The sequence below is a fragment of the Coregonus clupeaformis genome, chromosome 23, assembly GCF_020615455.1.
Source record: "Coregonus clupeaformis isolate EN_2021a chromosome 23, ASM2061545v1, whole genome shotgun sequence".
Classification (NCBI taxonomy): domain Eukaryota; kingdom Metazoa; phylum Chordata; class Actinopteri; order Salmoniformes; family Salmonidae; genus Coregonus; species Coregonus clupeaformis.
Genome location: NC_059214.1, coordinates 3,246,252 through 3,260,339, shown reverse-complemented (window position 1 = coordinate 3,260,339; position 14,088 = coordinate 3,246,252). Strand labels below are relative to the sequence as shown.

Here is a 14,088-nt window from a genome sequence, read left to right as displayed (position 1 = left end):
TGTATACTTTCAGCCAGTAGTTTTGAAAGTAGTTCTCACAAGCCAAAACAGATTGTGCACAATTGGGTCATCCAATTCGTATGATATGTTACGAATTCCAGTTCATACAATATGTTACGAATTTGTAAGTGCTTAAGATCCTGGACTGCATCTTTAACTATATGGATAGCCACACTAGCCTCACCCTCGTGTGGGTACTAGCAAGCTAGATAGTGCTAGGTATCAACAGCCAATCCAGTAGGGATGAAAGCTATAGTGAGCTTTGATTGGTCAAGCGCGCCACGATATCGCAGAGTATTTGCATATAGTTCAGCTCTCCCCAATTGAGGTCCCGCCCTGTTTACTCTCCATACTCGCATCGGCCAACGGTCCCCCAGTCCACTTCACTTCCCTCCATTGAAAATTAATGGCTTTATCACCCCTATCGTGTTCAACGCAGATCAGTGGACACTCTCTGTAACACGTGCTAGCAGTTAGCTAGCCAACTAGTACACTGTAGCCAACGCGGCCAAAACAAAAGCTATAGTATGACAATTTAGCTAGCTACTAGGGAAACTGGATGCTCTGGACAGGTACAATAAGTATTTAACCTCTAAAAGTCTAAGCCATTGCTAACATATGGAATTGTTTTAAGATGGTCAAACCCTGGATCATTTAGCTATTTGATTTGGAATTTTAGGAGCCCTGTTGGTATAAAATAATTATTCGAAAAAATATTGCATTTGGCCTTTACTACTATAGCCCATAGAAATGCATTGAATAACACATTCATAAATGGCAAAACAGACAGTCCAAAAATAAATGATAAGAAATAAGCTTTTGAAATGTCTTTCCTAAATTTAGGAGATCTAAGAAAGCTCAGGAAATATTTGTGTCTTTTGGACACATATTTAACCAGTTTTTTTTGTTGCCACAAAACTACCTCCATACTTCCAATAATTTATTTTTTACCTGTACCGGTTACCTTCAAACAAGTCCCGTGACACTTGTGGATGTCGTAGAGCAAAACAGAGAGCACCATCGTGTTTGTTAGAATCTCCCCCTTCCATAGCCGGTTCGGATGCTACAGACAGAAGTTGGCACATTGACGGTACCGACTTCAGACGAGTCCCGTGGAGCTCGACGCTGCAGACGTTTTCGTGAGAAGACCGAATTTTGGGATGTCTCATGGTCTGACAAACACTGCTGTAGCTCTGCCTCCTTCCACCGCTGATGCGGAAAGCTGACATAGGCGGATGCGGTGGATTGAGATGCAGCCCATGCAAAAATGAACACATTGTGATGGAGATGTTTTTATTATGTTACTTAGGTTAACTCACCGGTGCGTCAATAGACTCAAGGATTTTAATATATACAGCATAACTATATCTTAGACTGGTTCAATGCAGTGTAACGTTATACTGTTTGTGAAGTGGCGTCTGGCCGCTCGAGATTTCACTTGCCTGAAGATAGGGGAAAATAATTTCCACCCATTACCCTTCATCCTGCCCCCAGCCCAATTCCTCAAATCTGATTAGGGCTTTTGAAAAAAAAATCACCACTTGGTGACATTTACATAAAATAGACACAAACAGAGAAAATATAATACATCTTGAATAGTTTTATTGATAATGTTGATCAATAAAAGATTAAAATTATATAATATTTTATTGACAATAAGCGATACATTCACAGTATTATTGCAAACATCTTTGGATTCCTCACTATACTCTAAACTGTAAACAACTATTTAAACAACTATTTGTCCTCTATTTGCACTCTGAGAAACCCTTCTTTATTCTGAGACTGGGGAAATAATCACACATATGAAACTAGTGAGTCATATCTCTCTCGCACTCTCGCCCTGTCTCTCTTTTTCCCAATGTCTGTCATTCAGACATCCTGTAGTCACACCATATATCCTCTCCTCCTGTCCAGCCCTGAGCATCACTCCCCTAATGAGCAGCAATAGTAAATAAATAATTGTGCAGATTCAGATGTAGAAGCCTTCCAACCTGCCTCGGTTCACAGAGAGGCTGTCATATAGTACTGTAAATCACACATTCACACTGGGACAATCACACCACGGGGCGTGTGTGTGTGTGTGTTTGCTTGCTTCCTGTGGCTGGGAAAACTTTTGGTCCCGTCAGGTACAACACGCCTCAGTGATGATCCACACGCACACGCACACGCACACACACACACACACACACACGACACACACACACACACACACACACACACACACACACACACACACACACACACACACACACAGTGGCCAGGCGTCCAAGCTCTCTGAGAACATTCTCGCTCTAATGAGAGAATGGCAGAGTTTCAGGAGGTTTATTGGATCAGAGGTGACTTTAGGAAGAGGGTGAAGTACTCCACTCCATTATCACATGACAGCTTTGATTGCTGGCCATTTGAACTATTGAGCATTTTTGACAATGATGTGAAAGCGTTGACGGGAATGTAATATTAATACTTTTAATGCTATAATGTGAGCTATAATTTGTCCCTAACTGTGGCACATTTCTGCCTTTTAATTTGAGTCTCCATTCTATCCACAATCTATTTAATCTAAAATGAGGCTGAAAAATAACATTTCTCAGCATTCAGGAGTGATTATATAGAACCATTTGGAAGATTTTACATTTCAGAAAGCACAGACGGATGAGCAGACATGTAGAAGGATGGGTGGATTGACAGATAGAGAGATAAATGAAAGGACACACACACAGACATGAAAGAGGATTACCTTTTTTAACAGCGAGAGTCTTGACCTACATAGTAAACACAATTTACAACGTTTCCATTTTGACTGTGTTAGCAGAATGTGTGCTGAAAGCATTCCGCCATCCGTATGACTACAGCTTGGCTCTATAGAGTTAGCAGAGTAAATAGCATTATACAGCCAGAGTGACCAGTAATCACTTTGTGTTGAATTAGATGATAGTGTAGAGTACAGTATATCAGGGAGACTGGATTAGATTATATGTTATTGTTCTTGGATTGGATAATAAGGACAATACAATCATTTTAATGACTTTCAATTGCTTGCAAACTCTTACACAGAGTACAAAAATATCATACAGATGAAAAGTGAATTTTGCGTATGACAAATTGCTGTATCTCTGACTCTGAGGTATAGCTGATGGAAACAAATGCATCTGGTATTGATGTCGTTATATGCTAAATAATACTGTTAATGAATTAGTGATGAAAGTGGGATGGTCGGGCTTATGTAGAACAGTTTTACATTTCTGCCACACAGCACAGTCAATAGATTCTACCTTCACAGTGGGAGGGCTGGATGTATCTCATGTTCTGCTGCTGTCAGTGTTGTCTATCTGATCTGATGAATGCAGAGGCCCAGTGGTGTGTCTGTGCGTTTCTCTCTCATTAAAGACAGGATTAACCTGTAGGTGGCTCCCTGTACCCTCAAACCGCCCCAAACCCCGGCCAGGTCACTGAAGAAGGCCTCCACAGAGACATGTTTTATTAACAGATGTCAGTGTTAATATATCTAGTGTTCATGGTGAGGTGTTTCTCTGCCAAGCCATGAGAACACAAAATGATCAAATTGAGTTGTTATGAAGCAGCAACATGGAACCGGCTTGTGATCAAATTTGTCATGACTGAAAGCTATTAATCTCATGTGATTTCAATAGGTAGATCATCATTCAAACTCAAAATAGAAACAAGAGAGTAATGCTTCTTTGACCATGGTAGTTGTCATTTCTTGCTTCTCTCCACTTTTCACAATTATTTGACAGCAGCGCCACCTGTTGTTGAATTCTCCCTCTGTACCCTAACACAGCTGAGACAGGGTAAGAGGACAGTGATTTGAGAAGGTGATACAAATATGGGGAAAATAAAGGACAGAGAGAAGAGACAATAGCAACCTCTTTCAGCATCTCTTTGAAACATTTATGGTTCCTTGGGAGTGACACGTCACATTCTAGAACACCAAAACAATGGACTCCTCAGTTCTAAAAATATACCACAACATGCCCTGTAGAATTGCATAGGCACAATGACCCCCATTACAGTCTATCTGTCTCATTAACTGAGCAACTTCCCCCAGTTTAACTACAATAGCTAGTTGTGAGATATTTAGTCAGGATGCTCTGTTGTAACTGGTGCAGAGAGCCTGTAAGGTAAGTAGAGGTGACACATTGGTCTACCTCTGCTGTCTACCCGTGTACTATAAACTTCTCTTCCATAGTGTTATTGATCTGTGTTCAGCAGAAAAGTGACTGTGGTGGTGGTGAGTCTGGACAATGCTGGGAAGACCACTATAATCAGAGGTCTACAGGGAGGCGAGCTTCTCTCTCATACAGTAACATCAACTTTACTCTCCCATAGGCATAGACTTACAGTTGAGGTACTTCACCCAATAATTAAAGTCTGACAAATATGAAAACTTCATTATTTGATATTGGGGGGATCTATCCTTTTAAAAGCTGTGAATAGAGACTGTGTCGTCTGCCTCAGTCTACCACAGCTCTTGGGATCTGGGCTTGTAGGTCCTGACCTGCTACCAGTGTGACCTGTGTGATTTAGCACAGGCTGTAACACACAACACGCTGCAGGTCCTGTTACCCCTGGTCTGATGTTGATGGCCTTATAAAACCACACAGTAAAATAATGACAGATCTCTGGACTGACCACAGCTGGTTGTACTCAGACACACTTTGATGTTCCTCAGACCGTTATGGGAGAACCTCTTACAGCTTCACAGACTGACTGATCACTGATACACACAGACAGACAGTAACTTCAAAATAAGTTTGACATGTAACAGTTATATGAGTCATGAATCTTAAATGCACTGTTGTGATCCTAAAGAGTATTATTGAATGTTTTTCAGATTTTTCCCTCAGTAAACCTGTGACCAGGCCCCTGCGGATGGTGTGTCTGTGGCTGAGCTGTGTTTGCGGGGGTACGAGGGGGGGGGGGGTCCTACAGCACCCCCACATCGCTAACAAGCCTGTCCTTCTGTGAGTATTTCGGGCAGGGATAATGTTATTTTTACAGTACTGTTTGAAACACAACATACAGCTGTGGACCAAATGTCTGCTTTCCACTGCACTTATTTCAGTGACCACTCAGTGGCAGGGTTGCTACACCGAAACAGTTGAACGTACTCCAGATGGTTTTTAAGGGATTGTGATGGAAAGTGGATAAGCAGGCATATGTAGACCTGTGGGTAACCTCTCTTTGGAATTTGAACAGTCAGGAAGCTTATAAATTGTTGAAACCTTTGGAGGCTCTATATTGTTGAATATGGAACAGCTACCTCAGGCCATATCTCAATTGTGTTATAATGTATATTACTGCCTTAATTTTTGCTGGACCACAGGAAGAGTAGCTGCTGCCTTGGCAGCAGCTAATGGGGATCCATAATAAATACAAATACAAATACAAATCCCAGTATGGCTACCTAGCTAAATCCTAGTTCCTGTTCAGCTGTGTTAGAGCTTCTGAAATGGCAACTGGCCTTAACAAAATAAAAGTTATCATTAGGAAGTACAAAAGCATACCCAACGTGAAATGTCTTAATTCACAGTGAAATCTTGAAATAGAACACATTTCTCATTGAGCCTGCCTGATTTGAAGTGAAACTCTCAGGTAAATACATTCATATGTATTGTACATACACACAAAGTTTGAGTAAATACAAAAACTAGTACTTAAAATAAATACTTGCAACGATTAATGAAAGTAAAATTCAATCTGTTTCCACATTGTGAATACTTCTGTGCAGTTAAACAGTCTTGCTTATTCTGAAAGTGAATTATGTCTTGAGTTACAGTAGTCCATCAGAAGGGGAGACACTGACTCCCACTCTGCTTCAACAGCCTCTTAGAATCCTATTGTTCCTGGATGATTTCTGACCACTGTAATGGGCTGATTTTTGCATTCATGATTCTTATAATCTTCTCTGAACACTGTTCTGCCATGCCACCCTAGAGTCTTTCCCTCCCATACCTGTAGACTCTCCACACCAGAGCTCTTCCTCTCCCCATCTGAAAAACCTCCAGGGGTATCTCCAGTGTCCAGGGGACTTGTCCCTTCTCTATGTGCAGCACCTCCAGGGGCAGCAACAGCAGCACAGCCTCCTTAGAGGGTTCTTCTTCTTGTACTTGGCGGCCATTTTAAACTTCTCGTTAGTGACGGTGACGTAGTCCTGTGTCTTCTCTACGCTGGTCTGAATGTTGTCTATGTAGCTTCCTTGCTCCTCCACCAACATAAAGATATCCATGAACAGATCTCTCAGCTCCTTCATGTTACTCTCCAGATTCAGTAGCTCCTATAGCGGTTGCACGAAGGATGAAGACGGAACATTAGTCAAGGATTTGTCTGAACGGACAGTGAAACTGGTCTAAATTACATGCGACATTAGTGTTTGTCGGTCACAGACATACAAGGCCTACTGAGAGTCTTAACTTTACCTTCAAGAACATAGTCTTGCATTTTCTTATACATCAAACCTTACGCTTACCTTGTGTCTCTGCTCGATCTCGGACAGCTGAGAGCGTGTGATTCGTTCGTCGTTGAGGAGGTTCTGGTTAAACACCTCCCACTTCCCTGTGGCAACCATTTCATCTACTCCCTCCTCGGTGACGTCGCGACCAGACACCTCCAGCTGGCGGATGATGAAGTTTTTACAACGCTCCTGTTTACTGAGGATGGAGTCGTTATACAAACGCATCACCTAGGAGTGGTAAAAGATGAAAAAGTACTTTAGACGAGAACAGCCATTTCTATTTACTGTTAGCCTAGCTAGCACTAGCAGATATTAAAAAAGGCTACAATGTGCAAACTAAACCTAACAATATATATTTTTTGCTGATGTTCATCAAGTGTTGTCAAAAAAACATCAGAAAACACCATTGAAATAAAAGGTTATAATAACTATTGGAGAGTGACCTGTTGGAATTGTCTTAGTAGCGCTGCGTGTTGGGAGCGTTGAATGCGTGTAGCAGCTGTAGCCGGTCCCTGCAGGTCTTCTAAACTCTGTGCCTTCTTGGAGAGGGCGTCCAGCCGTCTATGGATGCTCTCTGCTTGCTGCTTGATGTCCCTCGTCACACCACTGTCCTTCTTCATCACACTGAAACGACGCATGGTCGCCACCAGGGTTCTTTGTTGCTGGCTAAACTTCTTCACCTGGGGAGAAGGAGAAGAGGATTCAGTCAAACTTTAAATGAACAACAAGGATTTATAGAGCATCCTTCCACCTCCCGAATTCACAACATTATTCTCATGGACAATTGTACGTACAGTTGTAGTCCAACCAAGGTGCATGCTTTGCAGATTGACCTGTGTATATAATTACGCCCACTCCTAGGAGGAATATGTGAGCTTATTCACCTCCGTTTCCAGCTCAGTGATGTCACCGCGGATATGCTGAGCCTCGGACAGGAAGTTGTCCAGGACCGGTTCTTCCTCGAACACCACAGCCTCCTGCGGGGTGGCGACCCTAACCCCCAACGGGGCATCTGGGTCAGCATCTTCCTCAGGGAATGAGGTCTCATCTGCCTCGCTGCTCGCATCCAGAAAACCCTGGGCCCTCTGACGCAGCTCCCCCAGGCGGTCCTTCATGGTCAGAGAACTCCCGGTGGAGCTCACTCAGAAGGACCACAGAGCCTGTCAGTTGAGGCCCCTTGGTGAAGTTATCTCCACAGAACAGAGCCTCTTGGTGGACCTCGCTCCAGAGGACAGGGTCTGATGTTGTTTAACTGTAGTAAGGAACATATGGTTTTGGTTGACAATGTACAGTATATGGTGTCTCCAACTATTGTTGGTAACACTGTGTTAAACAAAGCTGTTTCAGTCAACACTTGAGTTTACCAGGTGAACTTTCCTGTCTTGTTCATCCCAATTAATCATCATTACAATGAGGAACTCAAGGTCTTATGAGGTAAATATGTACTTTTGTGTGTCCACTTTGAACTGGAATCAAGTCTCTCTTCACTTTGTTTCTTTATAGCATCACAAGCTTTTCTATAATGAATCTGGCATCACAAGCTCTTCAAAAATGAATACGTAGACAAGGTCAACATTCCTGAGAAATTCCCTAAGCACTTTGGTCCACTGAGCTACAAGTAGTGTTTGTGGCTGAGAATGGCAGAGAGAGATGCGTTAGCACAATGTTTATGTGCAGCACCAGTGAATCTACTTCAGCTTTGCTTCCCATGAGAAGTTATCTTGTTTGTGTTTTTGCAGTGAGGCATTTCCCTTCACCAGTATCTCTCCCTGACATATCAATATGATGATAGCTCTCAGAGAAGGGAACTTCTAATAGACACACACACACAAACACACAAACACACACACATACAAACACACACATACAAACACACACATACAAACACACACACACACACAGAGCTTGTCAACATTGCACTTAAGATTTGGTTAGTCTGACTTTATTCCATACTGTGGTATCTGTGGCCTTTAGCGGACAAATCTGGTTTAGCCGACAGCAAAACAGAATAAACAACAGTTTGAAGGTTTCATAAGCTTATTCTGAAGTATATATATACAGTATTTCCCCTGCAGTGTCTGGATATTTTGGAGGACTTTAACTGTTAGGAAGGGTGGAGTGAACAGAATGTGTATTTTTAATTAAATAGAGCATTGTAAAAGACAGACTATCCAATTACCAGATGGATTTCAAACAGGAAAGCCCACAAAAAACCTGTTGTGTCTGTGTGTGTGTGTTAGTGATGGGGGTTGACTCATAACCTACATTGAGGTTTTTCTTTCATTATTTTAAGGTATATGGCATTAGCACGTAAGCCAAAATTCTAGGGCTAACACACGCCAAATAGCCTACATGCCAATCGCCAAATACTTCTGGGAACAGACAGAAAACTTAACTTTGATCCACAGAGGGAAAAAGGACAATGTGGGAGTTTAATTCAATAAGAGAAAAGCTGTGAAATGGAGAGTTGAAAATAAAGAGAAGGGAGGGGCCAGAAAAGTAATGTTTGGGAAAGATTTGGTGAAGTGGTAAAAGAGGATGATTGTGAGGCGCTATACAAATTCGACAGTCACAAGACGGGACTTCAAATAGGCCTATGGCACGTCAAGGGAACTGTAGCCTACTGTTCAGATGGGTTAAATGGAAACTGAAATCTGGACACCGACTGTAGGTCTATAACCTCTCACATAGCCTTAATATTAACTCCTGCAGAATTAAGCATTTCTTTCAGTAAAATGATACACCAAATGTAGGCTAAATTATGATAAAATAAAATATTATTTCTTTCTTTCAGCATCTTGAGAGAATGCGAATGTGCAGTTAGATACCGTCTGTAGAGGTGCTATCTTTATCGGCATCATGAAAGCTGATAGTATTTCAACCAAATAAAATATGAATCCAAGCCGAACTGAAATCTTATCAGAAACATGTTGGATTGTTTTCACAGCTTTCTATTTCCTTACAACCGGTCAAACTGATGTCATTTGGAAATTTTGCACAGAAAATCGTCTATGTTTTTTTTATATATGTATATTAGCAGGTTAGGGTTGGGTGCGGGCCTCAGATTTTCACTTTATCACATATAGTTGGGCGGTTGCAGATGGGTTATTGGCAATTGTGGGTAGGTGCGAGTGAACAAACAGCTGACCTGCACACCACTAGTGTGGGTGTGTGTTTGTGTGTGTGTGTGTTTGTGTGCAGTACTGAAGTGTGAGGCCTCCTTCATGTTCTAACACTACAGACCTCTGACCTTCTTTAGGCTGGAGATCAGATTGAAACCCAACCATGGAATTACAAATACTAGAACACAGATTCCCATCAATGTCAACTTTTCATGGTCGATGGACCACAGTCATTGAGTTTACCTCCCATGGACTAACCCGGCGCTTTGTCCGTTCTGGTCATTGTAACTCTATTATTCAGACATTACTCAACCGATTCTAGAGCAATGCGAGATTTAGCCTGAAAACACACTCAGTCCAACTTAGTCTGTGTCTGAATGTTGTTATGGTTTGTTCTGTTCTCTGACTGCTTTCCAACTTTCCATCTGTTCACCTGTCACAGAGTTTATGGGGAACTGCCTGTTGACATTTGTCACCATAATGCAAGTGTTCTGCTGGGGTGGAAGAGAACAAATGCTTTCCTCTTTTACACATGATATTATTGTAAAGACAACTCTGACCTTGTGATTTTTTTTTGATTTTTTAAAATCCATTTTTGGTCTTAAGAACCTTGAATTTCATCTGAGAAAAGAATAGTATACACTTAAGAAACATATTCTAACACTTACACCAAGTATCCTGAAGTCAGGCAGGCATGAGTTCTGCTATTTACCTTGTTGTAGTAAGTAATCCGTGAGGCTTAGAGTCTGCCCTTTATGTTTGACCAGGAATGTAACTGCCAATTGAGCCAAGCCATGGAGAATGGATTATTCTCACTTCACATAAAGTATCCATGAAGTTATCCAAATGCATATCCCGTCCTTCTGAACGGTATCCTCAGGGAATCTATTGAGCCCTCCACTCCTGTTAGCTGTAGGACACGTGTGTGTGTGTTCTGTTAGTTTTCCTATATGTTAACAGTTAGTCAATAAACTGCTATAACAGAGGAACAACTTCACTTCCCAGCAAATCTGGTTCTGCCAGTCTGGCCACACCCCTTCTCTCTCAGGGAGAACTCTCTGTGGCCAGTGGGAAAAGGGAGAACAGATGCGGAGAACTCTGCCCCAACTACTCTGTCCCAGGGGCTGCTCAAACAACAGGGAGCAACGTCACAGAACAAATAGATCTGTATTGTGTAGAACAGCAATGATGTAGAAGAGTTGTTTTAGCTCTATACATGACATTATGTGTGGAGCCTATGGTGCAGCCTGTTAGCTAAGCCACTGGTCTGGCCCTATTGTGTTTCTCAGGCTCCAGCGGCTCTACTGAGCATGGCTGACAGATTGTTTCTGGCAAGGCCAAGAATTCCAGGAACATTTTAGGAGGGAAGGGACGTAGTCTTACTCTACACCCTCAGAATGGCATTTTGAGGAGTGTTGAAAAGTTGACATCAGAGAGAGGGTGACCTAAAATAAAATGGTGGCCAACATTTTTGACCTGACAAAGGCCTACTGTATGTGTTTCATAAAAGCACAGGGTGGAGGACTAAATGTCAACCAACAGTAAGACGAAATACAACTGAATTATAGTAACCAGCGGATAATAAACAGGTGTATTATTCAATTTTAACTGGCTGAATGATTCATTCCTAATGTGTAGGTGTTTTGACAACAAAATAAACCGTTTTGTGTTGTGACAGGTGTGTTGTCAAGTGTGCCATATTCATCTGTGTCAGCACTTACAGAGAGAGTGAATAATGTCTCACAACCGCTACCTGCATTTCTTTACCTGTCCCTTGTCTCTCTGTCCTAGGCTTGCCAACAAGCAGAACCTACACTGTCTCTCTCTGGAGACACTGGTCAACAAACACCAATGTCGCTGCTTCATAGTAAGTGTCTCATAGCATAGCATATCTTGCTAAAGGCTAAAGGCCTGGGGTGTAATCATTAGTCCATACGGTTGCAAAACAGAAAGTTTTGCAACTAAAACAAGAGTTTCCATTGGACAAATTCAGGTGCACTCTGTGGAAAGAGTTCTACATGGAACCCAAAAGGGTTCCACCTAGAACCAAAAAGGGTTCTTCAAATGGTTATCCTATGGAGAAAACCCTTTTAGGTTCTAGATTGCACCTTATTTTCTATAGAGTGTAGGTCCCTCACCACTTCTTTCTGTTTGCTTCCGTTTAAGAAACGTTTTGCAACAGAATTGGCGTAATGAATACGACCCTGTTAAGAATTTGTGTAACAGGAACATGCCTTTGTGTTGTTCTTGTAGAAGTTCTTCCTCGGCTGTACTTGGCTCAGGGAAGACGTTGGATAGGTCCATCAGAGAGGGAGTAGAATGGCTACTGGACTACATCTCCAATGATTATAAGGCTCTTAATGAGCGCGTGCAGACTGATACAGCACATAAGAGATAGAAGAGATAGCATGCCTGGAGAAAGAGGTGAGGGGGGAGGAGAGAGAGAGAAAGGGAGGGAGAGAGACTGAAAGTTGAGGAGCAAAAAGAGGTTGATGGAACACTGCATAATGCACTCTAATGAACGTTTGTGCAATTCTAAATGCTTGGTTTGTTCACAAGGCACCATCATGGTCACAGCTGGTGTTCTACACAGTGATATAAGCTGCTGCTTGCTCTCAGCCTGCCTATTGTAATTAAATGCCCCTCAGAATGTCTGATTTGATACCACTCACTGTGGAGAATGTCAACAACAGAGAACAGACTGAGTCAATGTCACATAAATAGTATCTGTTTTCAGGGCCTTGAAAATGATGTCTCTTTAAAAATGTCTCTTTAGCCCTGCGTGGGAGTCAATGTACCCAGAGAAAATATGTTGTGTTTAGTTCTGCAGGGGTGAAGCGTAGAGGGAAGAGGAGGAGAGAGGGGAGAGAGAGAAGAGAGGCCAGGGGCAGGGCAAGGATGATGAACTTACAGACAGCTTATTTGAGGAAATCAGAGAGGTCAATAGTGAAGTTAGAGAGCTGGCCCGGTGAAATGAGCTAATGAAGAGGGTAATGCTAATGTTTCCACTGCAGACTCACACTCCGGCGCTGTTCGGAAACAACACTTCATTTCTGAAAATATTTGATTGGTGTAAACAACATGGTAGTTACTTGGTCCCCTTTGTACTTGAATAGGCTTGCATACACCTATCAAAATCCATTCAGATCTCAATAAGTGCAAATGGAGTATCGGGGCTATGAGTTGTTTTTGGACACGGTCCAACACTGCCTAACAGCACATCATTGACTGCCTCTCCTGAACCCAGGACCAAAGGCCTAAAGGCCAAAGACACATCAACTCCCCCAAGACTCTCCCAACTCTTATTCAAACAAACATTGTAACCCTGGGAATTCTCGCATCAATCCATTATAGAGAGTCTATCTGTCAGTCTGGGGAGATTTTCCCCTGTCCGGTATTATAGTCAGAGTTATGGTGTGTTCCCTGTCTGTGTAACTCCAATATTTTGCATGTCTGTGTGCAAGTAGGAGGAGAGACTGATGGAGAAAGAGAAGGAAAGGAAAGAAGTGAAACAGGATGAAAAAATGAGATCATATCGGAAAAAATATGTAGAGAATTCGGCTGAAGAGGAAGCCCATTCGACCCACTGTCAACAGAATACCTCCTTGTGAAGACAGCCCATCACGGCCTAGACCCAGAGCCAACCCCAACTCCCTCCACTTCAACCGCCGGCCCAGGTCCAAACCCTGCCCCCTATCAACCCAAACCCCAAGCTTAGGTAAGTGAGTCTCCCCTCTTCCACTGGGAGGAGAGCAGGTAAAGTACACTAAACGCTGTTTATACACACACAGCATGGATGAAGAAGTGAGCTCCCAGTGGTGTCTAATCAGCTGGTGGAAAATGAAAGTGATAAACATCTTTAGGAAATGGCATCAACTGCAGATCTTTATCAAACAAATCAGCAGTTAATCATGATGTACTGGAAGTGAACGTGTACCATGTCTGTTTCTCCAGAGAAGTGAGTCATCTGTAAAACAGTGTGCCAGACTGTCAGCCCTATGTAGTGAATTCTATGATGGACCCAGTCACCTCAGTCACATCAGTCTCCCTCCAGTCTAAACCAACATCAGGATAGACCAGCCAACTCACTCACTACAGGTCAAACTGGCAATAAAGACTCTCTGCCATTTTAATGTTGTGTTTTATAGATTGTTATAAGTTAAAGTAGAACTGAAGTTGCCTATGCTAGAGTACTGTTAACCAGAGTACTTAGTTTACAGTCAATCTGGAGCACATCGCCCTCTAGTGACAGATTAAGGAGGTTATTCTTAATTACTGCAGTTCACCAGAATGTCATAGACATAGCTTGTGGCTGTAACCACCCTGAGGTACCAATGGTATCTATTGCCCATGGACTACATCAGCGAGTTCTCCCTTTATGGCTCCTACAGAGCAGTACTGTAACTGTAGACACAAAGTTATTTCCTGCTCTAATGACATAGCTCAGATCAGAGGTGCAAAGCTGCAATCATCAGAGGCTGCAGTCCTAGA

The 14,088-nt window shown here is 42.4% G+C and overlaps 1 protein-coding gene across 1 annotated transcript; it reads right to left on the bottom strand.

The window, feature by feature from the left end:
• Positions 1–4,963: 4,963 nt before the first annotated feature.
• On the bottom strand, positions 4,964–10,519 carry LOC121536913 (syntaxin-19-like). Its single transcript, XM_041844554.2, has 5 exons — positions 10,310–10,519; positions 7,360–7,727; positions 6,919–7,155; positions 6,491–6,703; positions 4,964–6,298 (listed from the first exon to the last, which is right to left on the bottom strand). Exons 2-5 carry the CDS (start codon positions 7,588–7,590, stop codon positions 6,065–6,067), a joined length of 915 nt encoding a protein of 304 aa, XP_041700488.1. The 5' UTR covers positions 7,591–7,727; positions 10,310–10,519; the 3' UTR covers positions 4,964–6,064.
• Between the last annotated feature and the right edge of the window lie 3,569 nt (positions 10,520–14,088).

What these genes read in the sequence shown, in the direction of transcription:
- LOC121536913 (XM_041844554.2), bottom strand. Translation starts at nt 7,590, where the DNA reads ATGAAGGACCGCCTGGGGGAGCTGCGTCAGAGGGCCCAGGGTTTTCTG. An exon ending in TACTAAGACAATTCCAACAG is followed by an intron (nt 6,704 to 6,918) that starts GTCACTCTCCAA and finishes TACCACTCCTAG; the next exon opens with GTGATGCGTTTGTATAACGA. An exon ending in AGATCGAGCAGAGACACAAG is followed by an intron (nt 6,299 to 6,490) that starts GTAAGCGTAAGG and finishes CAACCGCTATAG; the next exon opens with GAGCTACTGAATCTGGAGAG.